The sequence below is a fragment of the Anopheles stephensi genome, chromosome 2 (genome assembly GCF_013141755.1).
Source record: "Anopheles stephensi strain Indian chromosome 2, UCI_ANSTEP_V1.0, whole genome shotgun sequence".
NCBI lineage: Eukaryota > Metazoa > Arthropoda > Insecta > Diptera > Culicidae > Anopheles > Anopheles stephensi.
In genome coordinates, this window is record NC_050202.1 from 64,444,511 (window position 1) to 64,465,439 (window position 20,929).

The 20,929-nt window shown below is 45.7% G+C and overlaps 1 protein-coding gene across 6 annotated transcripts; it reads right to left on the reverse strand.

The window, feature by feature from the left end:
• Positions 1 to 703: 703 nt before the first annotated feature.
• Positions 704 to 16,888, reverse strand: LOC118506824 (myosin-J heavy chain). Of its 6 annotated transcripts, none has more exons than XM_036044516.1 (9): positions 16,224 to 16,888; positions 9,350 to 9,966; positions 9,089 to 9,262; positions 8,140 to 9,015; positions 7,875 to 7,950; positions 7,346 to 7,731; positions 4,331 to 4,447; positions 3,601 to 4,161; positions 704 to 3,500 (listed from the first exon to the last, which is right to left on the reverse strand). In XM_036044516.1, exons 2-9 carry the CDS (start codon positions 9,806 to 9,808, stop codon positions 3,378 to 3,380), a joined length of 2,772 nt encoding a protein of 923 aa, XP_035900409.1. In that variant the 5' UTR covers positions 9,809 to 9,966; positions 16,224 to 16,888; the 3' UTR covers positions 704 to 3,377. The 6 variants fall into 6 exon arrangements, with proteins under 6 accessions (XP_035900409.1, XP_035900411.1, XP_035900410.1 ...); XM_036044518.1 differs by having other exon boundaries at positions 3,601 to 4,155; positions 16,238 to 16,802; XM_036044517.1 differs by lacking the exon at positions 16,224 to 16,888 and adding an exon at positions 11,013 to 11,126.
• Positions 16,889 to 20,929: the final 4,041 nt, after the last annotated feature.

Here is a 20,929-nt window from a genome sequence, read left to right on the forward strand (position 1 = left end):
CAAAAGATTCTAGGGGGGGCCTTCTCGAGTCTTTTACCGGGATTTTAAATGTTATTATTCTTATTTTTCCTCCTTTTCTGAATATCTATGCCCGTTAACAAGTATCCATCGAACCAATGTTCCGCTACAGTCCGGGAACACTGTATATGTAGTAAGCCTGATTGGCCACCTATAGCGTGACCAAAAATTAGTACGGAGCTCCTGTAATCCAATATAAATGGTCAGGATAGAGGGAGGGGGATGTAATCGAATAATAAGCAATATTTCATTCGACTTTATTCAACCATTTTTGACCACATTGAAAGCACACTGTGAAGTTTTCGCAACGTGTACTGCGGATTGCATACATTCAGGCGTAAATTCTACAGTGCTAAACAAAATTTGTCAAGGGGGGGGGGGAGGGGGGGGGGTCTTCTCGAGTCTTTAACCAAAAATTCAATTTTGGTCCGTAACCGATTCCGAGCGCCCATCACCAGTTGGATGTGGCTGGAATCGGGATCGGACCGAGTTTGTGGAGAGATCTACATTGTGCGCTAGGTGCTATTCCCATGGTCGTTATAGCTTTGGCTGTAAAACCGAAAGATGTGTAGTTAGGAAGATCCACCAGGCTCTCGCCATTCCTGTAATGTCCTTCCACACAACCACCCGTATAACCGAACCATTTTCTTTCCCCACATAGAGATAAGCGAATCACCGGCATTGCTTCTTGGGCCATATATATATATTGTTCTGCGTTTATTCCAAATCGATCCATCGTTTACATGTTGCGTCGTGTCTCTCTGCGTTCATCGCAATCGCAATTTTTCCCTTCGTTTCGGTTACCCTCCCACCACCACCCCCTTCTTCTTCTTCTATGCAGGAAATGGGACCCCTTTTTGCAAACGCATTACCATTGGCGCCGCTGCTCTTCTTCCTCTGTCTCTGCCCCATGAGCCCTTACTTATGTTGTTTGTGTGTGTGTGTGTGTGTGTGGGAAGTTCTTCTGTAGTACATGGTTGCTTCATTCCAACCTCCAAAAACCACCACACTCGCCCGCATATCGTGGTATACTTAATTTAATCTTAAACGTGTGGAAGCATGGACCTCTTCGATACAGATGGAAAGAGATTGAGGGGGGAGGGGGGGGGGTAGCATTCTGTTTCTCCCTGTGTTCTGTGTGTGTGTGTCTTCCCCATGGTGTCGATTCCCGGTTCCGGTTCCGTATTACTGGTGTAAAGTAAGTGGACAGAATAAAACGGAACGGAAAGTACAACACGCCGACAGAGAGAACTGCTTGATTATGAACATCCAATGGGTAATGAAAAATAAAATAAAGTTATACATAAATATTGCTGGTTTTTTTTTTGTTTAGTTGGGTTTCTTCTACATCTCTTCCTTTGTTTTTTTTCTTGCTTCATCCTCTGTGTTTTTTTTTTCTTTTAATTTCTATCAGATTTCAAACTTTTCTTCGATAGATTATCTGTGTTACTGGTTTTGTTTGTTTGTTTGTTTGTTTGTTATCTCTTCGTTTCTAGTGTTTCATTTTACTATGCATCTATTCACATACTTTCTTTTACTATTTTCGCTTCACTTTCCCCCTTTGCTTATACTCTCTCCTCTGTCCTAATAATAATAATAATAATAGCCCGTCGTGAGACAGAACAGCAAAAAAAAAAAGATAAACAAAATATGCGTAATGTACTTCACTCTCCCACCCTCTTCCACCCACTGCCATCTCCTAGTTGCGTGTTTAATAAACTTATCGAGTACGGACCTCCTAACTCATTACACTCTTGCACAAGCGATCCATACTAGGGAGGATTCGCGTTACCAAGTTCCCACCTTATGTATATTCACCACCGCTTCTATCCCGCCGATTCGTTGCAGATTCGTGCAGCCCTTCGAACGTGCGGAGAGGAGAGTGGCGAGGATTACGAATCCGGACCGGCGACACGGAATTGAGAATTTGTAAGTTCGCTAAGTGTGTAACCAAGGATCACAATCAGCAGCAGCAGCACCCGCACCGTAACAGAACGATAAATGCCTTCGTATGTATTTGTGCGCTTTAATACATGCCGTTTGTGTGTGTGTGTGTGTAGTTGAATCCGAGCACTTTCTTCAAATAATTTATTATTAAGGCGTGGGAAGGAAGGAATTATCTTAAAACTTGTCCACGGATCGCTTACATTCGCCGCCCTGTCTTGCACGCACACCAGCACACACACACTATCAAGTTTTAAATTTGTATGCTTGTCTTCTCTTTCTTTCTTTTTTTGCCTTTTGCAACCCGTTTTGCACAACTGTCCCAAAACAATTGTAAAACATCTATTGGCCACAGATATCAATGTAGGACGTATGAATATAATACGCACACAGGCGCGCGAGCGCGCGCGTGCACGCACACACAATACAGCGACGAGGAGAGCTGTCACAGAACGGTGTGCCGCAAAGAAAAACAAAGCTCATCATCTGTCACTCAGACGATCTAGCGACGATTGCACTGAAACCGTTTCCAAGGAGATGTATGACCTGATTTGGATCTGGACATCTGGAGTTTGACGGGAAACGGGAAAAACACATGGCTGGCGTTTAAATAAATGCACCCGCCCCCCCGGGAGGGACTATGTGAGTCCTCCTTCTTTTGCTGTTCTCTAGCTATTTTCAACATTATCATTTTACCTATTCCAGGTGGCCACCACACACGACAACGGTGGACTTTTTATCGAAAAATACAATTATAAAATGTAACCGCACTGTAGAATGTAGGAGCGCACATGGATGCCCCCATACACACACACATGTGGCATGAATTGAATTCCTTTTTAGTTGAGTCAGCACCGATTCACCTTCAACAAAACAGTATGCGAACGAAAAGGAGACACAGGTATGCAGGCGAGCATGTGCGCGTGTGTGTGTGTGATGGTTGCATACATATATAAATATAAATATATTTAGTAGAGGGCTCCTCCCCCCCCGGGCTACTTAATTTGCAATGTACCGTCGTCTCCCATGGGCGACGACACGACACGGCGATCGAATCCCATTTCCATCACTCGTTCAATCTCGCTTCAGAACCTGGCGTCGGTGTAGTGCACTTTCTAACTGATTTTTGTCTAATGATTGAATTTGGTTTCTCCCTCATGGTTTCCACTTCTTCTTCTTCTTCTTCTTTCTGGGTTTCGGTTTTCCCAAGCCGCATCAGTTCCCGCACGTTTTCTCGTGGCTTCTCACGTTTTGCTGACTGACGACGGACCTCCGTTCCTTCTCTTACATTCCTTCGCTTCTCTTCTTCCATCCCGTGTGTGTGTGTGTGGGTGTGTGTCTTTGTTCCTGCACGACACTGCTCAAAAGAAATCGCGAAATGTTCGCGGCGCTGGGGAGGGGGGGGGGGGGTGGTTTTACTGTCCAACAGCACCGGCAGACTTGAGCAGGTTGAGCTCCTTATCCTTCGCTTGCACCACCGTACGCCAGTGGTTGTCCTGCTCGGTTACCTTCGCTTCGAGGTTTTTCAGCATGTTTTCCTACCATGGGCAAAAAGAGAAAAACATTTGCGATAAACAGATTTGTGTGCAACAGTTGGCATATCTTGGCGCAACCTCCCTCTGGAGAAGCTCGACTTACCGTATCGGCTATGATAGACTTATACTGATCTACGGTTTGCTGCAGCTGCTCGTACCGCAGTGCGATCGACTGCTGATCGTCGTCGGATCCGCTGTCGCCGCCGCTCGCACCGTTCTTGTTCGTAATCACGACCGCACCACCGTCGTTGCTATTTGCGTGTAAACTACTGTTCACGCTGTTACTGGTATTAAGATTATTATTAGCGATTATATTGCTGCTACTGTTAAGCCTACTGCTGTCACTGTTGCTGCTGCTGCTGCTGCTGCTGTTGGCAGTGCCCGAGCTTTGCTCCGGGTGGCTGCTGTTCGTACTACTGCTGCTGTTTGCGGTGCTATTAGTGGTGGGGTGCGCCGTTCGCTTCTCGTACTGCTCCTTGATGCAACCGACCGTCGCCTCGAGCCAGCTCTGGAAGTCGGTGGCATCGACGGGCAGCGCCGACACCACACCGATCGGCTGCAGCAGCTGCACGAGCAGGTCCTTCGTACGGTTCTGCTCCTCCAGCACCACCTTGCCGATGTCCACCTTCTCTGCGCTGCTGTTGATCAGCTTTTGCTGCTGCTCCTAGCGCAACATGGAATCGAAAGAAAGGGAGAAAACCATTACTCAACATTAGCACTTTCTATCGCCATTGCGTGGCAGGTGATCATGGTAAAGATTCGTTAGATAGTCAGCAACACATCGGAGGGCAATATGGACCATCCTAAACTGAGACTGCGCGCCTGCAACTTACAACTTTCTCGGGATTCGTTGTCCCCACCGCTCCGCCGGCCGGTGTCGTCTGTGTTCCTCGTCGGCGTTCGGCATCTTGCAGTGCCTCCACCAACTTCCAGTTTTTCGTTCGCAAATTCTACGCGCGGCACACAACAAAGCAAGCAGCCAGTGAAAGGCGGCCGAATGCATTTGGTGCCATGTGGTAGTGCCAATAACAGCGGAAAGGATGATGCAGAGAGGATCATTCCAAAGCAAATCGCACAAATGGTCGGACGGTGATCGGTTGAGACCGTCAAATAGGCAAGCACAACCGCACAAGGAAGGAAGGAACGGGTAGGGAAAGAACGAAAGAAGAGAAGAAACACGGAACGTAAACGAAAATGCGCTAATCGTAAAATATGTCGTTTTGTTTTAACTTTACATCAAAACGTGATTGTCTTGTGGTGCAAGATAGCCTTTAACATGAGTGCACTTAAACTAACTGAGAGATAGAGAGAGAGAGAGGCCGATAGTTTGATACAGTTTCAATCGTATAATTTTACAATTTTTGAATTTTTGAAAAGAGGTTTGATCACCAAAGTCAACGTTTGTACAGGAAAGCACGAGTATCGAGCAAATCAAGTTTAAATAAGCAATTCGGCGGGGGTTTAAAATCAATCCACTTTGCGCAGAGTGGAGAGCTTTGGAGATTTTCTTGCAGATCTTGCAGGTGTGGCACTTGTTTTGTTCGATACTGTATACGTGTTAATAGACAATTTGACAAACACAAACATATCCACACACACACACATACACAACCCATTTAATACGCTTGCAGTGCCAGACAATAGAATAAAACTACCTAATTTTACTTAAAAAAAAACGTAAAATGAGTCCATAGTGACGATTTTCAACGGACGGAATGGTCTAATTGTATTTGCCGGCAATGTATTTTTATTACAGGGTTCACCAATAGATAGCATACGGCGAACAAATCGTTTGCGGTTCGCAAAAACGTAAGGGATATCGGCTAAAGTCTGAATAGATGCCCTCCCCCACTCACGGCACTCACTTTTCGCTACTGAGTTACTGAGTTGACTTTTTAATTATAGTAAAAAGTCTGAAAAAGATACACTTTTGCGTAACTCAGTAGCAAAAAGTGAGGACTAAAGTCTGAATAGATGCCCCCCCACTCACGGTACTCAATTTTCGCTACAGAGTTACGCAAAAATGTATCTTTTTCAAACTTTTTAGCAAAATTTGTTATTCATTTATTATTTATAATTATTATATATAATTATTACAAAAATTCTTGACATTTTTGCTTAACTTTTACCTAAATTTAAGGTAACTCAGTAGCGAAAAGTAAGTGCCGTGAGTGGAGGGGAGAGGGGCATCTATTCAGACTTTAGCCCTTTTGCGAAACTCACTTGTAAAAATGAGTGCCCGTGAGTGGGAGGGGGGGGGGCATCTATTCAGACTTTAGCCGAGATATCTGCGGCCATCGATATCGATTCGCATGTACAATAAGCGAATGGCCCCAAATTGATAGCGAATCGCGTGCACACTTTAGCGACTGTACGAATGACGTAGGTTGAGGAGTTAAGATTCGTTGGATAATTAATTGAAATGTTTTTGCACACAAAAGTGGTGTGAAAATTAATGCTCATTATTTCAAAGCATAAAGTTACTGCTTTGCAGCGTCGTGTGACAAAACATTACCAAAACATCTATGTGGAGAATTCACACATGGATGTATAACCACGGTATAACCGAGGTAAAATCAGTTGAGGTAAGTAAAATATTGATTACATTGGTCTAGCAACCCAAGCGTTCACAGTTTTACCGAGCGGATAACAATTAAAACGTATAAGCCAGGCTACATGATGCGAGATGCCAAAAAGAGTTCGCTAAAAAGGGGGGGTTATGCGAAATCTATCCGTCAAAAAGATTTCGCCTCCTCGAGCTGAAAACTCGGGAAGATTTCGCTTCTCTCCAAGGTATATGGATATACGAGGTAGAGTTGTTTAGAGCAAATTGACATTGCTCAACCTGACATAACAGTTCCGTGGTCATCGAGGGGAAGGGTATTGAGCAGAGTGATAGAAGCGTCGGAGGAGGCGCCGGTGGTGGTATCGATTGCGATTTTTTGACCGAAAATGCAACCAAATATCTTCAATCTCCTGTGGGACTCTACATTTGATATGCGGAAATGACCCATAAACTAGCGAAATTGCTCAAAAACTGAGAATCGAGGCTGTTTGTTCATGTTGGTAGCCCCCCCCTTACCATATGATTTTATAAACAAACTCTGACATATCTCGACTAAAATGGTGGGCTGTCAAATCAACAAAAATTCACCTTCTAAATACATACACCTTGCTTCCCTCTAGCCCTCTCTGTCACTTGCTATGCGTTGCCATGGTAGTTTTCGGCTGAAGAGAGAGATAGCATGAAGTGCTCTAAACAACGCGGCTAGATGAACCGAGATGATTTTGACGAAAAAATTTCGCCAATCCCCCCTCCCTTTTTATCGAAATCTTTTTGGCATTTCGCATCATGTAGCCTGGCTTTATGACTTAATTGTATATCCCTGCATTCGCACGCCGTACGCTATCTATTGGTGAACCCTGTAAAACCATAGCATTTGTACGGAGAGGTATTATGTCCGACACATGAGATGGTTGGAGTTGGCTTTAAACAGCATCTATATGAATGAAACGTAATACGATAGCGTGTCACAAAAGCAGATTAACGTGAGCATTCAACATGACCCGATAACAATTATTTTCCATTATCGCACGTCTTTCCGACCCAGCATTTCGTAGCAGTTGTGGATGACCCACTACTTGACGCTAGACACTTAATATCGCCACAGATGACGACACTGTCTTAAAACTCACCCATCCAATACTGTCCGAATAGTGTCAAACATTTCTCGATAGTAAAGACACACCCATTTAACATCAGACTGCCTCCCAAAACAATAAGCTTACAAGCACAGTACAGCACACGGCAAAGTAAGATCGTTGCAAACAGTGCTTCCCCTACTTACATCATTCTTTTGCCGTTGCTCCTCGAGCTGCTTCTGCAACTGTTCCTCCTTCGCCTTCAGCTCGTTCGTCTGCTGTTTGTAGTCGGTCATCAGGCTCTTGCACTCGACCAGCTCGTTCCGGTACACCTCGAGCTTCGATTTCGTAGAGTCTAAGGCATTCTGGAGGTTGCGCATTTCCACGCGATTACTTTCGTCCGCCTGGCTGGTGGCGTGGGCGGCGGCGGCCGCAGCCGAAGCTGCCGCCACTGCCTGCTTCTGTTTCGCCTGCAGTTCCGCCTTTAGCTGCTCGATTTCGTAGCTCTGCTGTTGGCAGGTCTGGCTCAGCTCATCCTTCTGGCTCAGCTCCAGCCGCAGCTGACGCAGATCGTTCTCGTAGGCAGTTAGTTCTGCGGAGAAGAGAAAGCCGCGCGGAAGGCCCAGACAGACAGCGTGCGTGGCACAACGGTTCGTGTGAGATTAGTGTTCCCTGGCGCTAGGCGGGCGCGCTATCGCTAGTAGCAGCCACAATCAGCTGACCTCCCGTACTCACCCTGTACACGCTGTCTCATGAGCTCATCATTGTTGTGTAACAAAATTTCGTACTCAGTCTTTTTCTTCATCATTTCCTGCACAAGGAGAGGAGCGATAAGAGAGAGAGAGAGAGAGAGAGAGAGAGAGAGAGAGAGTGAAAAAACTATTCTAAGCAGCTTCTTATCACAGACCGAGCGCAATCGATTAATATTTCACCGGACGGAAACGATCGCTCGTTGGAGATGGTGATCGAGCGCGCCGTTCATTGAACTCCCCCAACTAACCTCCTCGGACTGTAGCTTTTCGTTCAACAGCTGGCTCTTGGCCATCAGCTCCTGCTGCAGCAGCTGCAGGTCATTGTTCAGCTGCGCAATCGTTGCGCCATGATCCTGCATCGAGGCGTGCTCTTTGGACAGCTGGATGTACTTTGCCTGCAGCTGCTGGAACTGTATGGACATTGCCTGCTTGTCGTTTGCCAGCTTGTCCTTGACCGAGCCCAGCTCCTGCGTCAGATGGTGGATCTCCTGCTTCTTGTTGTTTAGCTCCTCGACGTAGCCCTTCAGCACAGCGCCAGCCTGCACCTTCTCCCCGTTCAGCTCCTGGCGCAGTTCCTTCAGCTTGGCGTGCAGTCCGGCGGCCGCCTTCTGCTCCTCGAGCAGTGCCGCTTCCTTTTCCTGCAGCTGCTTCTTCAGCTTCTGCAGCGGATCGGACGGATCGTTCCACTCGGACGGATCCTTGGCCAGCGTGTCCTGCTGTTTGTTCAGCAGAAAGTCGATCAGAATTTGGATATCGTTGCGCGGCAGGTCCGCCTTGTTCAGGATGTTGACCAGCGAGTGGACGTTGGCCGCATCCGCCATTTCGACCGCCAGCTCCTGTGTGATTAGTTCGTTTTTCTTCCTCTTGCTCGATTTGTCCTTCTGGGCCGAAACGGCAGCGTTCGGTTTGTTATCAGCGTGTGGCTGCTTCTTCGGTTCCGCAGCAACTTGTGGAGCGGCATGGTGTTGTTGCTGATGATGCTGGTTATGTTGCTGCTCAGCCACGTGAGCGGGAGCATTAGTCTTGGGAGACTGCTTGGACTGATGATCCTTTTTGCCTTTATTTTGCTGACGTTGCTCTTTCGGTGTCTGATTCTTGCCAGCCTTCGTATCGTCCTCGTGTTTCTGCATTATAAACAACAAACCAGATCTTAAGTATGCCATAACGTAGCGAAAAAAATCCCAATCACTGTTTTACCTGTTGGCGTGCGATTTCCAGTGCGTCTTTCGGGTGAATTTCGGCGAAATGGTTCATCTCCGGTACGGTTTCTACTGGCTTCACGAGAACTGGTTCTGATTTGTTCACCAGAATGCCTCCAGCTGCTTTCTGCTTGTTTTTCTTACCACCCTGCTGCTGCTTGTTATCCTTTTTCTGGTAAACCAAACAAAAAGAAAGAGACGCACAGACGGGAAAAGTTAATTTAAATCAAGCTTTCGTTCGAAAGGATAGGTTCCCCACCTTATTTCCCCCAGCGTTATCGCTCAACGGAAATGCTTCAGTTTCGGCGTACTCCACGGTCAGATTGGTGGCCTGTCCGGTACGCTTTTTCGAACCGTACGTCAGCGGATTGATTTCCTCTTCGAGCGGACTCTCGGACGAATGGCCATCACTTTCCGGTTCCACCACCTCGACTCGCTGGTGCTGCTGCTGCTGCTGCTTTGCACCGCGATTCTTCTGGTTCTGGTTCGCGTTGCCACCGGAATGCGACTTCTTCGTCCGCTTGTTTGCCGACTCTTTGCTGGACTTGGTCGGCGGTGTCGGGGACGTTAGACCAAGGATCTTTTCGCGCATTTCACGCTTCTCCTTCAGCATCTCTTCGAAGGATTTGCCCTTGGGAAGGAAGCGGCTGATAAACAGCATCGACAGCAGGGAAAAGAATAGCACAATTACGATGAACGACAATGTAGTCAGATCCATTTTTGCATGATTTGCTGCCGGACGCAGATGGTGATGGTAAAAGCTCTGGTGTGCCTTTGGACGATGCCGTCGTATCCTGCGTTAACCGACGACGTGTGCAACTGAGCTCGATCTCAGCGTGAGTGTGTCCTCTCCCAAACGTAGTCAGCCAAGTGAAGCTGTTAGAAATGGGAATGAAACAAAACGGAGCAATGATTAGAGTTCAGGATGGGCAGAGAATTGTATTAGCTGTTAATTGTTTACGATACGGGTCCAATGGTGCGCAACATGCTCGCCGATCCGGTATACCTCGGCTGCCTACCAGCAGAAATTAATAAAACAAAAAAACCAAGCTACTGATGGCGAGTCGTAGCTTCCAACTTTCAAACATTCGAATGCTGGAACATCGATTAGAAGCGCTACTCGGTAGGACACGTCAGACGGAGAGTCCGTCGCGTCCATACTCCGCGATTCCGGTGCCCGTACGTGTGCGTCTGCTTTCAGCCCATTTATCACCATAATAAAATCGGAATTGCGATGCTTGCTTACGAAGTGGACAACGTGTCAAAATAGTTGCCGACGTGGCGTCGTTCCAGCAACCGTACAGCACAAATGAGCGTGCCTAATGATTTAAGACCAACTCTCGCGCCTGTCACTGTTCCCGGGAAGCTGAAGCGATCCGCTGTACACTGACGGAACGGATCGTTCTCGTTGATAAGTTTCACGCCGTTTGATTGAAATGCACGCACACACAAATTCGCCGCTCTCTGTGCGTTGGAAGACGCCGCAATAACATAGCGATTGTCTTGGCCAAATGGTTTAATTTGTTGATCATAGTAGCTACCAAGCCACGGTGAAACAAATCGTTGACTAGCATGAGAAGTGTCTGGAAAATTCGAATCGTAGACGGTAAGTCCACTAAGCTTTCGCTTTAATCTTACGAATTTATGGCTAAGTCTTTCCTCATATCTTAAGCATCCTGTATCTGTTTAGGAGTTCCAGCTCAACATCCGCTTGAGCGATTACTTCTTCCGGTATCAGTACGCAGAGGGCTACTACTGGCTTGTTGATGATTATTCAACCCATTCATTACAATGCGCGATATTGCAAACCCGTTGATACGGAGCATTCGATTTAGAACCACATTTCAACCGCTCCGAATGTGGTGTGGTCTGTCGCAACGCCTCATGTCACAGAGACGTGTTAACGTTGGTCCAACACTTACTCTTACATTTTTACTGGCAGCAGAGAAGATGTGGTGCAAGAATAAGGTCGCCGTCACCAGAGCACCGTACAAATGGCTTCGATTGTGGGGTGTTGCTGTACCCGCCGTACGAGTCTAACGAAACGCAACAACTGATTTCTTATCGCACAGTCGCAGTCAAAAACAGCTATGAAAAACGCACGAGCCACAAAGATTGCTAGTAAACTGGAGGTGTGCCATCGCCAGTGCAAAGCCTACGACCGAGTGCGCCGTGGTGGCGAGGAGGAAGCATAAGCACACGAAGCTTTATCAAGCCAATTCCTTTATGAATGAGCTAGCTAACACACCATTGTAGCAAGTGGCTCTTGCCCGAGAAATGGGGCGATCGGTACAGTGCTGTCAGGCCTGATGAACCGCAGCAGTAGGTCCGTAGTCGTCCGGGACCGATAACAGATAAAAAGCAGCTTGTTCACTTGTACCAAGCAGACCCCGGTCTGATCGAGCAATCGACTTTGGGGATTTAAGGCGACGGACCATCACGGACACGGCGTCCCGGCATGATAACAGCGCGACCTGACTGTGGACGCGTGCTGCATTGCATAATTCCCAACGTACAATCGGTGCTAATAAGCTGGAAAGGAGAATTAGTGATGCTGTTGCTTGCCGTGGAGTTACACTAAGCGACGGGGAAATCTGAAAAGCGTTGGTTACGCTGTTTTCTAGACTGCTGCGCGCGCTAAATCAATCAACGCCCTTTCGCTCGGCCACATTCGGTCGGCTTACTTTGATGTGTGGAACCGAAGCAATATGCTGGTGTGACCATTGACGAATTTCTCATCAACGCACCACCGGCCGCAGCGGACCAACTTTTACCCGTAGTTTTACATTTCCGCCTTTTTTCCGTCCTATCGGCATTAAAGATTGATGTGAAGACACAGCCATGCGCGCGCGCGTCTAGCGGGAAGTGGAGTGGAAGTGGAACAAGTGATTTAATAACGAGAGAGAGAAAAATAAGTTAATTATTAGTGGTTGTTTTATGGTCTCAAATTCGTTTGGATCTTTCATTTTGATTTTGCATCATCATAACCAATCTTAGCAGGCAACTGTTTGCCTCCGTAGCGCAACGGCGATCGTAGAAAGTGAGAAGAGTGCCACGTGTACAACCTGAAGCAATATTGGTGGGCGCATTTATGATGCTCAAATACTATAAAGGCATTCTTGATGCAAACCCACTGATCCCGCGGCGCCACAATCGGAAAATTTGTTTCGAAGGAAAGGTTAAGACGTGGCAGCACGCGGATCGGATCGCGCTTGGGTCGGCAGCAAGTTACCCCCCCGGCCGGAAGAAAAGCTGCTGCCACAAGACGGATGATGCATCACTCTCCTCACCAACACACATACAACCATGAGACACAAAATGAAAGACGGACGCGGGGATGGGGACAACTCCGGGGAAACCCTCTGAAGGTCACAGATCCTTCGGTTGGCGATGGCAAAACTGGTCCCGGTACGAGCAGAGAAAGGTGAACCGGAGCGTACAGGGCGGGCATCGAACGAGGGTGGTTTTAATCAATGCCAACTTCACATACATGCCTCCCAGAGTTATATACGGTGGAGTGGGTTCGAGAGAAAGAAACACTCGCTTCAAGCTTCGAAGCAACCTTCGGACTTTGAGATGCACCATGTCCGCGGTACGATCGTTGGGATAGACAACCAGCAGTACGCCAAGAAAGGAAGAAACAGAACCAGTTACAATCTCACTCCCCAACACGAGACGTCGTGTACGTGTGCGTGTGGTGTTTCCGCGTTTACTTTTGAGGGCCGTTCGTACCTCTTCAGGTACGATTGTGACGATCTGTGCGGCGCAGATAGATCCCGGAGAAACAAGGGATCTTCTTTACACACTGTGGGACTGTGTGGGACCCGGTGGATATGTAGCTGATTATCCCGCTGGTACTGGATGGGATGGGGGGAGAATAAAATGTTCTGCCTATTGCGAAAAGCGACAGGATGTGGTAACGATAATTGTACTATTACACGGCCAACTCTAAACACACGATCGCTAGTCACGGAAAGATCAGGGATAAGTTACAGCGAGCGTCGGTATGCCCATATTACATCGTGTATGCAACTTTCGTTATGTCCCCCTCTCTTTCTCTCTCTGCGAGTATCGATCGCCGGTCGGTGGATGACGTATGCAACCAACAGCGGGGTCATAATCAAGAAATTATGGTCCTGCGTACAAGACTATGCATTACAATATGGTGACTTAAACCGACCAGCAACGAAGACAGAACGAACTGTACGCTTAAGTGGTGGTCCCATTTCCCACTGCACTGCGAAACAATTGCCAGACAACCTTGTAGCGTTGTGAAACATATTTTCTTCTTTGTGAATTTATAAGAGATGTAGTAACCATTCGTCGTCGTCGTCGTAAGGACACGAAGTGATGTTTGTAGCAAGATCATGATCTTTTTTTCAGCTCTTAATTCTTCAAAACAGCTAGAGGATGGGTTAACCAATAAAATCCTACAATGAAACCACTTTGGCAAGACACAGTCGATCGACGACAAATCTTGGCTGATGCGAAAACCATCTGTAACTGGGTTTCGGTTGCTATGGCAATAGTTCTCGACTAGGCAGTGGATAGGAAAGCGCGGATAGTTAGATGAACCAAAACCACTTTTCGACAGAAAGTTTTCAAATTCTTGAGATTTGCGACAAAGAGAAAAAAAACCGACGGCCAATGGAGATCATAGCAGACGCCCAACCCCGTACTCAACGCGTCGTCTCTTTAACTACAGACTAGAAAAAGAGCACCAATTACGAATGCAGGGGTTGTGTGTAGGGGATCGGGGTGCTAGTCTGCGGTTCTCTTTTGCTCGATCGTTTCCAGTGTTTCTCCACTTCGGCACTCGGAACTATTCGCTCGCTGGCGGCAGCATAACCACCACGCGGGCGTTCGTGATGAGTTCATACCATTTTCTCACTATCTCTTGTTCGCCGTCGCTTAAGAATTGGTCCACGTCGCAGCTACACGAGACGGCCGCGGTTCGAGCCACAATCTCGCCCAATTGGCAACGAAAACCTCGAACGGGAGGGAACAGCGCTGCGTGTGATGTGGTGTAGAGGCAGCAAAAAGACGGTGCCAACCACCGCTGAATGTGCATATTGAAGTCCGTATTCATCGTCAGTGTGGTCTCTTGGTCGTCGTCTACCGTGGATGGATTCTTTGGAGTGGAGTTTCCATTTTCTTATGCCTTGGTGGAGTGTACTGGATTGACGATCGTAGAATGTATTGTTCTCTTCATCGTTCTCGACAAGCAACTACCTACAACATACCCATGTAATGAACTGATAGTTAGTTCAAATTTATAAACAAATTTGGCCCATAGAACAACATATTTATAAAGATCTAAACTCTCTTAGCTCAGAGCCTTCCCGATATGCTCTCGCGCTTTGCCGGTGTGTCAAACAGTACAAAGCACAAAGCATCACCATCGTAGGAAAGGAGCACGCGAATTACGGAATGCTCTCTCTCTCTCTCTCTCTCTCTCTCTCTTGGCCTCTGCTACTATACTCGCTATTCCCTTGCTAAGTAGGGTCAAGAAGAAGCAGCAGCGGCCGATATACTTTGAGACACGATCATTCCCAACCCAGACGCGAGTTTGCTAATTTGCTTATTCAAGTGTCACTGACAAGTGAGCGTACCTAGTGGGCCCCGTGCTGTACGACGCTCCGCGTGTCCATTTGATACGAATCACCATCACCGTATTGCAAAACGGGAACAACACACCGAGCATGGCACACTAGATCAATGGTTGTGGTGGTGATGATGATGACAGTACTACACTGTAGGACTCACATCTCATACTCACGCATAAGCATAATGGAGCAACATTCAGATGAAGCAGCCACATTGTAATATACTGTGCGCTCGTATCCAATATAGACCTCGGACCGGTAACCGTCGTGGTCGCCCCATACCACCACTAACTCGTCTAGAACTCGGGCGCACTTGTGCTTGTATCTTGTATCAACTGGCTGGGGTGGTGGGATGGGATGGGAAGTCTATTTTTTCCATCTGCTTTCCCAGGAAATCCTCCCCTCGCGTCGGTGTCGCATTAGAGGCACGATTAGTGGGTTAGTTTTTTGGGCCGGGGAAACCTAGGAAAATTCACCATCAAACCATCCATCCAACAGCACCTCCCCCAACCATTCAATTGAGTCTGGGCGGCGGTTTACGAATTGTTTGCCTGTATGTGTGTGCTCGAATGAATGATTCGGTGCTGTTGTTACACACATTAAATGGGATCCCCATCAGCTCTAGAAGTCGGGTTTTTGTTAATCATTTGGGTAACCAAATGGCCGTTCAGAGGTTTACATCTGTTTTAAAAGAATCGGGCATATTAAAACATATTTTTCGTTGCTTTAGCCACATCAATGTATCGCGGTGCCTATCGATAATGAATATGGTGTTTTCTGGATAGGGCGATTTTGTATTAGTTATCTTTCGCAACGCACATCAACGATTGATGTCTCAAATTATTTCGATGTATGCAGTTGAACATTCCCAAGCTTTCGGACTCGAGTTATGGCAGATGTAAGCAAATAAGCGCTCCAGCGGCAACTAGATAGAACAAAAATGCACAACTGCACCAGGGGTGGGAAAACTGCTTCGTAAAAAGATTCCCTCCTTCTCCTTCTTCCTCACCCCTCCCCATCACACAAGGCTTGCGAGTAAATGCAAAACGCTGTCCACGTAGCATACACACACACATACACACACGACACTCTTGCGGTTATTGAGGATTGGAGACTATTCGGCAAGTCCGGGAGCATTGATTTTAGTGTTTCACAAGGTTGGACAGACAACGACTGACAATGTGCTTTGACACCGTGTCCGAACGGGATAGATAGAGGGAAAGAGTTACACGCGTCGTACGTGAGGCAATAATGGCCACAGAATTTTTCCACTCTGGCGTCTCTAGCTGGGCATACCATGGGCAGCTTTGGATCCGGCACGATTATGCTATTCCGAACCGCATTTCCATTTTCTTTGCTTCGGGGTTCGTCATTTAGTGGGCGCTTCATTCGATCTAGTAATCTGTTTGCACTGAAGCGCACGCACCGCCGCGAACGGGGCCCCATACAAAATCACAAAAAGCACATACTCTCACGCACACACATACGCACAAGCACACTTGCTGGGTATAACGGTAGATTGGATACCTCTTTCTAGCTACCTTTTCTAGCACCAGCAGCGCCCAATCAAGCTGCTGTATCTGGTGGCCACCAGTGGAAAACAGCTTTGATGCGTTACAACCGGCAGGGTGACTGCTTCTGCTGCTGCTACTGCTGCGGATGATGATCCTTTGGCGTTTGTCCACCACGTATGCTCGCCGCCCCGGTATCCAGAAACGCCTGGCTGACTTCCTGCCTGCCTGCCTGGCCCAAAAAAGGTAGGATGGGACACGAACCCAACGCCAACGTCACACACAGTACAAGAAGAACGGATGCGAGGAGAACACACACACGCACGCACACACACTCACGCACGAACCGGACCCGCGGGCACGCACTCCGTGTGTGACACAAAACGGAACGGAACAAACGGAAAACGGAAACTAAAAACGCTGGATATAACCGTGACCGCCCCCAGGGAACGAGACCGGATGGAGAAAAACGGGATACCGATTTTCCGAAACACGCACAGGACTATTCCACGACGATGACGACGACACCACACGGGTACGAGTCGGGCAGGCGTGAGACGTGAATGTGAATCGCGCGAGTGACAAATTTCTCTGTAAATTGAACACGTAGGAACAGAATGGAGTGAAATGGACAGAGAGCAGAAAATTGTACCTCCGATGGTACGCACACTAGCGTCGACCGATGCGTGTACGATATGTGCGAGCGGGTGAGCGCGATGCGGGCACAGATAGGGTAAGTGCGATGGCAGTACCAGAGCGTTCGGCGGTTGGTGAGTGTTGGTGAAATGATGAGGTCAATGAACATGTAGGAAAACCAGGCTGGATGGAGGGCTTTTCTGTCGACCATGTTGAAAGTTGACACTGACAACAGCGGAACGATGGTTTTTCGGAGTATTAGCGGTTGGACTCGGTAAATGTTGTCGCTTATGGGACAATTATTTTACGATAAATACTAAATCTACAATTTATTCAACTAAAAAAAATACTATAGTTGTTTTGATGCTGAAGCTTTAAACTGGACCAAAAAAGGCGATTAAATTAAAATTCAAAATTGCTACGAATTTTCTTTAAAGGTTTTGGTGTTGCGGAAATAATTCAACAAAACAAAACGAAGATTTTCTTATTGAATGTTTAATAAAGAAGAATTGATTTCAATATTAAAAGCGGTAAAATTTATCAAGATTTGAATTCAAAGTGTAATTCGCAACCGAAAACCACCGTGCAACGTGGTATTGACCATTGCAAAATAATTATTAAAATACTGTTTTAATTATTTCTATTTTTTCTACGAAATTAATCATATGAGGTTCATTTTATAACAACAAAACATAGATTATGCAATACAGAAAATAAATTTAATCTAAAAAATCACCATATCACCATAATTCTGAACTGTAGCGCTGGCAACACTGTACAGCTGATTGCTGTTTGTTTTGGTTTTTAGTATCTACACGTCAAGATTCGACTGTGAACCTCTGACAAGTGAACAAGTGGCCCGCACGTTCTGAAGTGACAGTTCCTTAAATTCACAAAAAAGCAAAAAGCTATTGATTTAAAAGCAACCGCCTTGATTTTGGACAAACGAGCTAAGGACATACGGATAGGATAAGTAATTAAGGATGGGGGTGGTGGACCCTGGGGGAGGCTCCCCCGGGTCATATTATGAGATCCTCGGGGAGGATCATAGAGTGATGGGGAAGAGGAAAAGGAAGATGAGAGGGGAGAAAGTAGCATTGGAAGAAATGTGTGACAACGAAGAAATATTTATGGTGGTAGAGAGTATCACAGAGGGGAAAACGTTAGCAACATTTAACCCGTTTCTATTCCGAAAGTCAGTCGAGACTGCCATTAATGGCAAACCGGTACAAACGACGCTGCTGAGGGATGGCAAAATCCTCATGAAGATGAAGAACAGAAGCGACGCCAGAAAGCTGTCAAAACTTAACCTCAATCACCCGGGCGGCACGTTGAACGTAAAAGTATACGAGCACGAATCGCTTAACCTCACAAAGGGCATTGTTAGGTGTGATGCATGTTTGTTTCTAACCGAGGAAGAACTCCTGGATGGTTTAAAGGACCAGAAAGTTACCAAGGTGGAAATTATGAAGAGGAAAAATGCTGTTGGTAAAATAGTAAATACAAGGTCGGCAATACTCACCTTCAACAGCACAGTGTTGCCCAGGAAGATCGATATCGGATACTTTACTGAAAGAGTGGAATTATACATTCCCAAACCCACTCGTTGTATGAATTGTATGCGCATTGGGCACACAAAAAAAGTCTGCTATAGAGAGAAAAAATGTGCGAAATGTAGCCAACCATTCCACGAAAAGTGTGAAAACCTAGCAAAGTGCGCAGAGTGTGGAGATGCTCATGGCACGCTTGACAAAGAATGCCCCATATATAAGGATGAGTGTGAAATCAAGAAAATACAGGTAGAAAAGAGAGTAACAATGCGCGAAGCAAGAGTCATCCGCAGGAACATTGCTCCTGTCATCCCTAGGAAGTATACCACCGTAGACTACGCCACATACACAGCCAATAAGAAAAACACCCAAACCGCACCTAATGATCACAACAACGAAGAAAACAAAGAAATTACAGCAAACAATAATGAAAATAATAATAAAATAACAGAAAATAATAATACAAAAACTAAAAATAGCACAGAAAGTACAGAAAAAAACAACACAGAAAAGGAAACAATTAATACACCACCCATGACGAAAACGATCATCATCAACACATCAGATGACGAAGATAACATCTCATCCACAAACATAGCCCCCTCGACCAACTCAGGAGTTATGAATAACATTAATAACACACAAAATAATGAAGAAAATATACCATTCAAAGCAATGACAAAAGAACAAAGAAAGGAGTATGCAGCCAAACGATTCAGAGAAATAGTATAAGATACACTCTACTATTAAAATGGCTGCACAAACCAACATCAAAGTAACACAAACAAACATACAAGGACTACTAAACAACATAGACGAGCTGAAGCACATCTTAAGCAACGAAAACATTGATGTGATCTGCCTGCAAGAAACTTGGCTAGTGGATCACACTGCAAGCAAAACAAGAATAAATAATTACAATCATTTTTACCAAAACAGAGAAGATGGCTATGGTGGTTGTAGCATCTTTGTACATAAAAAATATCGAGTAGAAAGCGTACAGGTACACCCTAAGAACGAACACATGCAATCTACTGGTATCAAACTAAAAGGGCTGAATATAATGGTAATCAGCACCTATGTGAAACCCACCACACCTAAACACATATTCGCCAAATATTTCAAGCTGCTACTTCGTACGGTCAACAACACAAAAGCCATAATAACGGGTGATTTCAACGCCCATCACACAGCGTGGGGCAACCACTTCTGTGACATGAGGGGAAGAATCACGCTGGAAGAAGTTAATAGCAGCGATTTGGTACTGGTGCATAGTAAGGAACATACCTTTATAAACCCTGATGTAAATAAAAAAAATACTGCCATTGACCTAACCATCGTTACACCTAATATGGTTCTAGATGTCGAACGTAAGGTCACAAACCAACACATTGGCAACAGCGGACACAGAATAATTCACATAGCCTTAAAAAAGCCTACCAAAGTACAAACAAGATCTGTGATAAATATGGTAAGAGTAGAACAACAAATCTGTGATATAAGTAGTACCGAAAATACCACCATAGATAGCCTTAAAAATACCCTCCAGAAAATCATGAAACAAAACACCAAATCCATTGAATACACACCAAAAAGCTGGTGGAGTAAAGAGCTCCAAAGGGCTTGGGAAAAAAAGAACGAAGCTCGAAGAAATTTTAATCGCAACCGTAGTATAGAAAACTTGATTCAATCCAAAAAGGACCTAGCTAAATTCAAGTTCCTAAAAAAAGTGGAGAAGAAGAAAAACTTTGAAAAATGGTTAGATAAGGTCAACTCGGACAGCACTAGCAAAGAACTGTGGGACCTTGTGAACAAATGTCATGGAAAACCAATCAACAATAACGGCATTAATATAATAGCCGAAAGTACGGAAAATGCGAAAAAATTCCTAAAGTTAAACTTCAGCAGCCCGAAAAGGCCAAGATGGCAGTACGCTCCACAATTCATTTCAGACATCGAAATCTTGAATTTGGAGAAATGGAAAAAAATATTAGCCAATAAAAAAAACACAACACCTGGTACTGATGGTATATCATACAAAGCCCTGAAATTGCTGAATGATGAAGTGGTTCTGGTACTGATCAAAGAACTGAATAACATGTACCAAAATGGAAGGGTACCGAAAAAACTGAAAAAAATCAAGATAGTAGCAATTGGCAAAATTGGAAAAGACACAAACTGTGTAGAAAATTATAGGCCTATAGCACTTCTGTGTACATTGGTTAAAATAGTCAATTCAGCAGTCCTGCAAAATATAACACAGCACCTGGAGCAATTTAATATCCTTCCGGAAACCACATTTGGCTTCCGAAGACATAGATCCACGATGACTGTTGTAAACCTCCTGGTTCATAAAATTCTTCACAACAATGCAAAAAGAAAATACACGGGAGTAGTCTTTATAGATGTTAAAAACGCTTACAACAGCGTACTCACCCAGGAACTTCTTGAAATTCTCAGACTTGACATGATATCTGAAGAGGATATTGCATGGGTTGCAAGTTTTCTGAATAACAGAAGCCTAGAAGTAACAGTG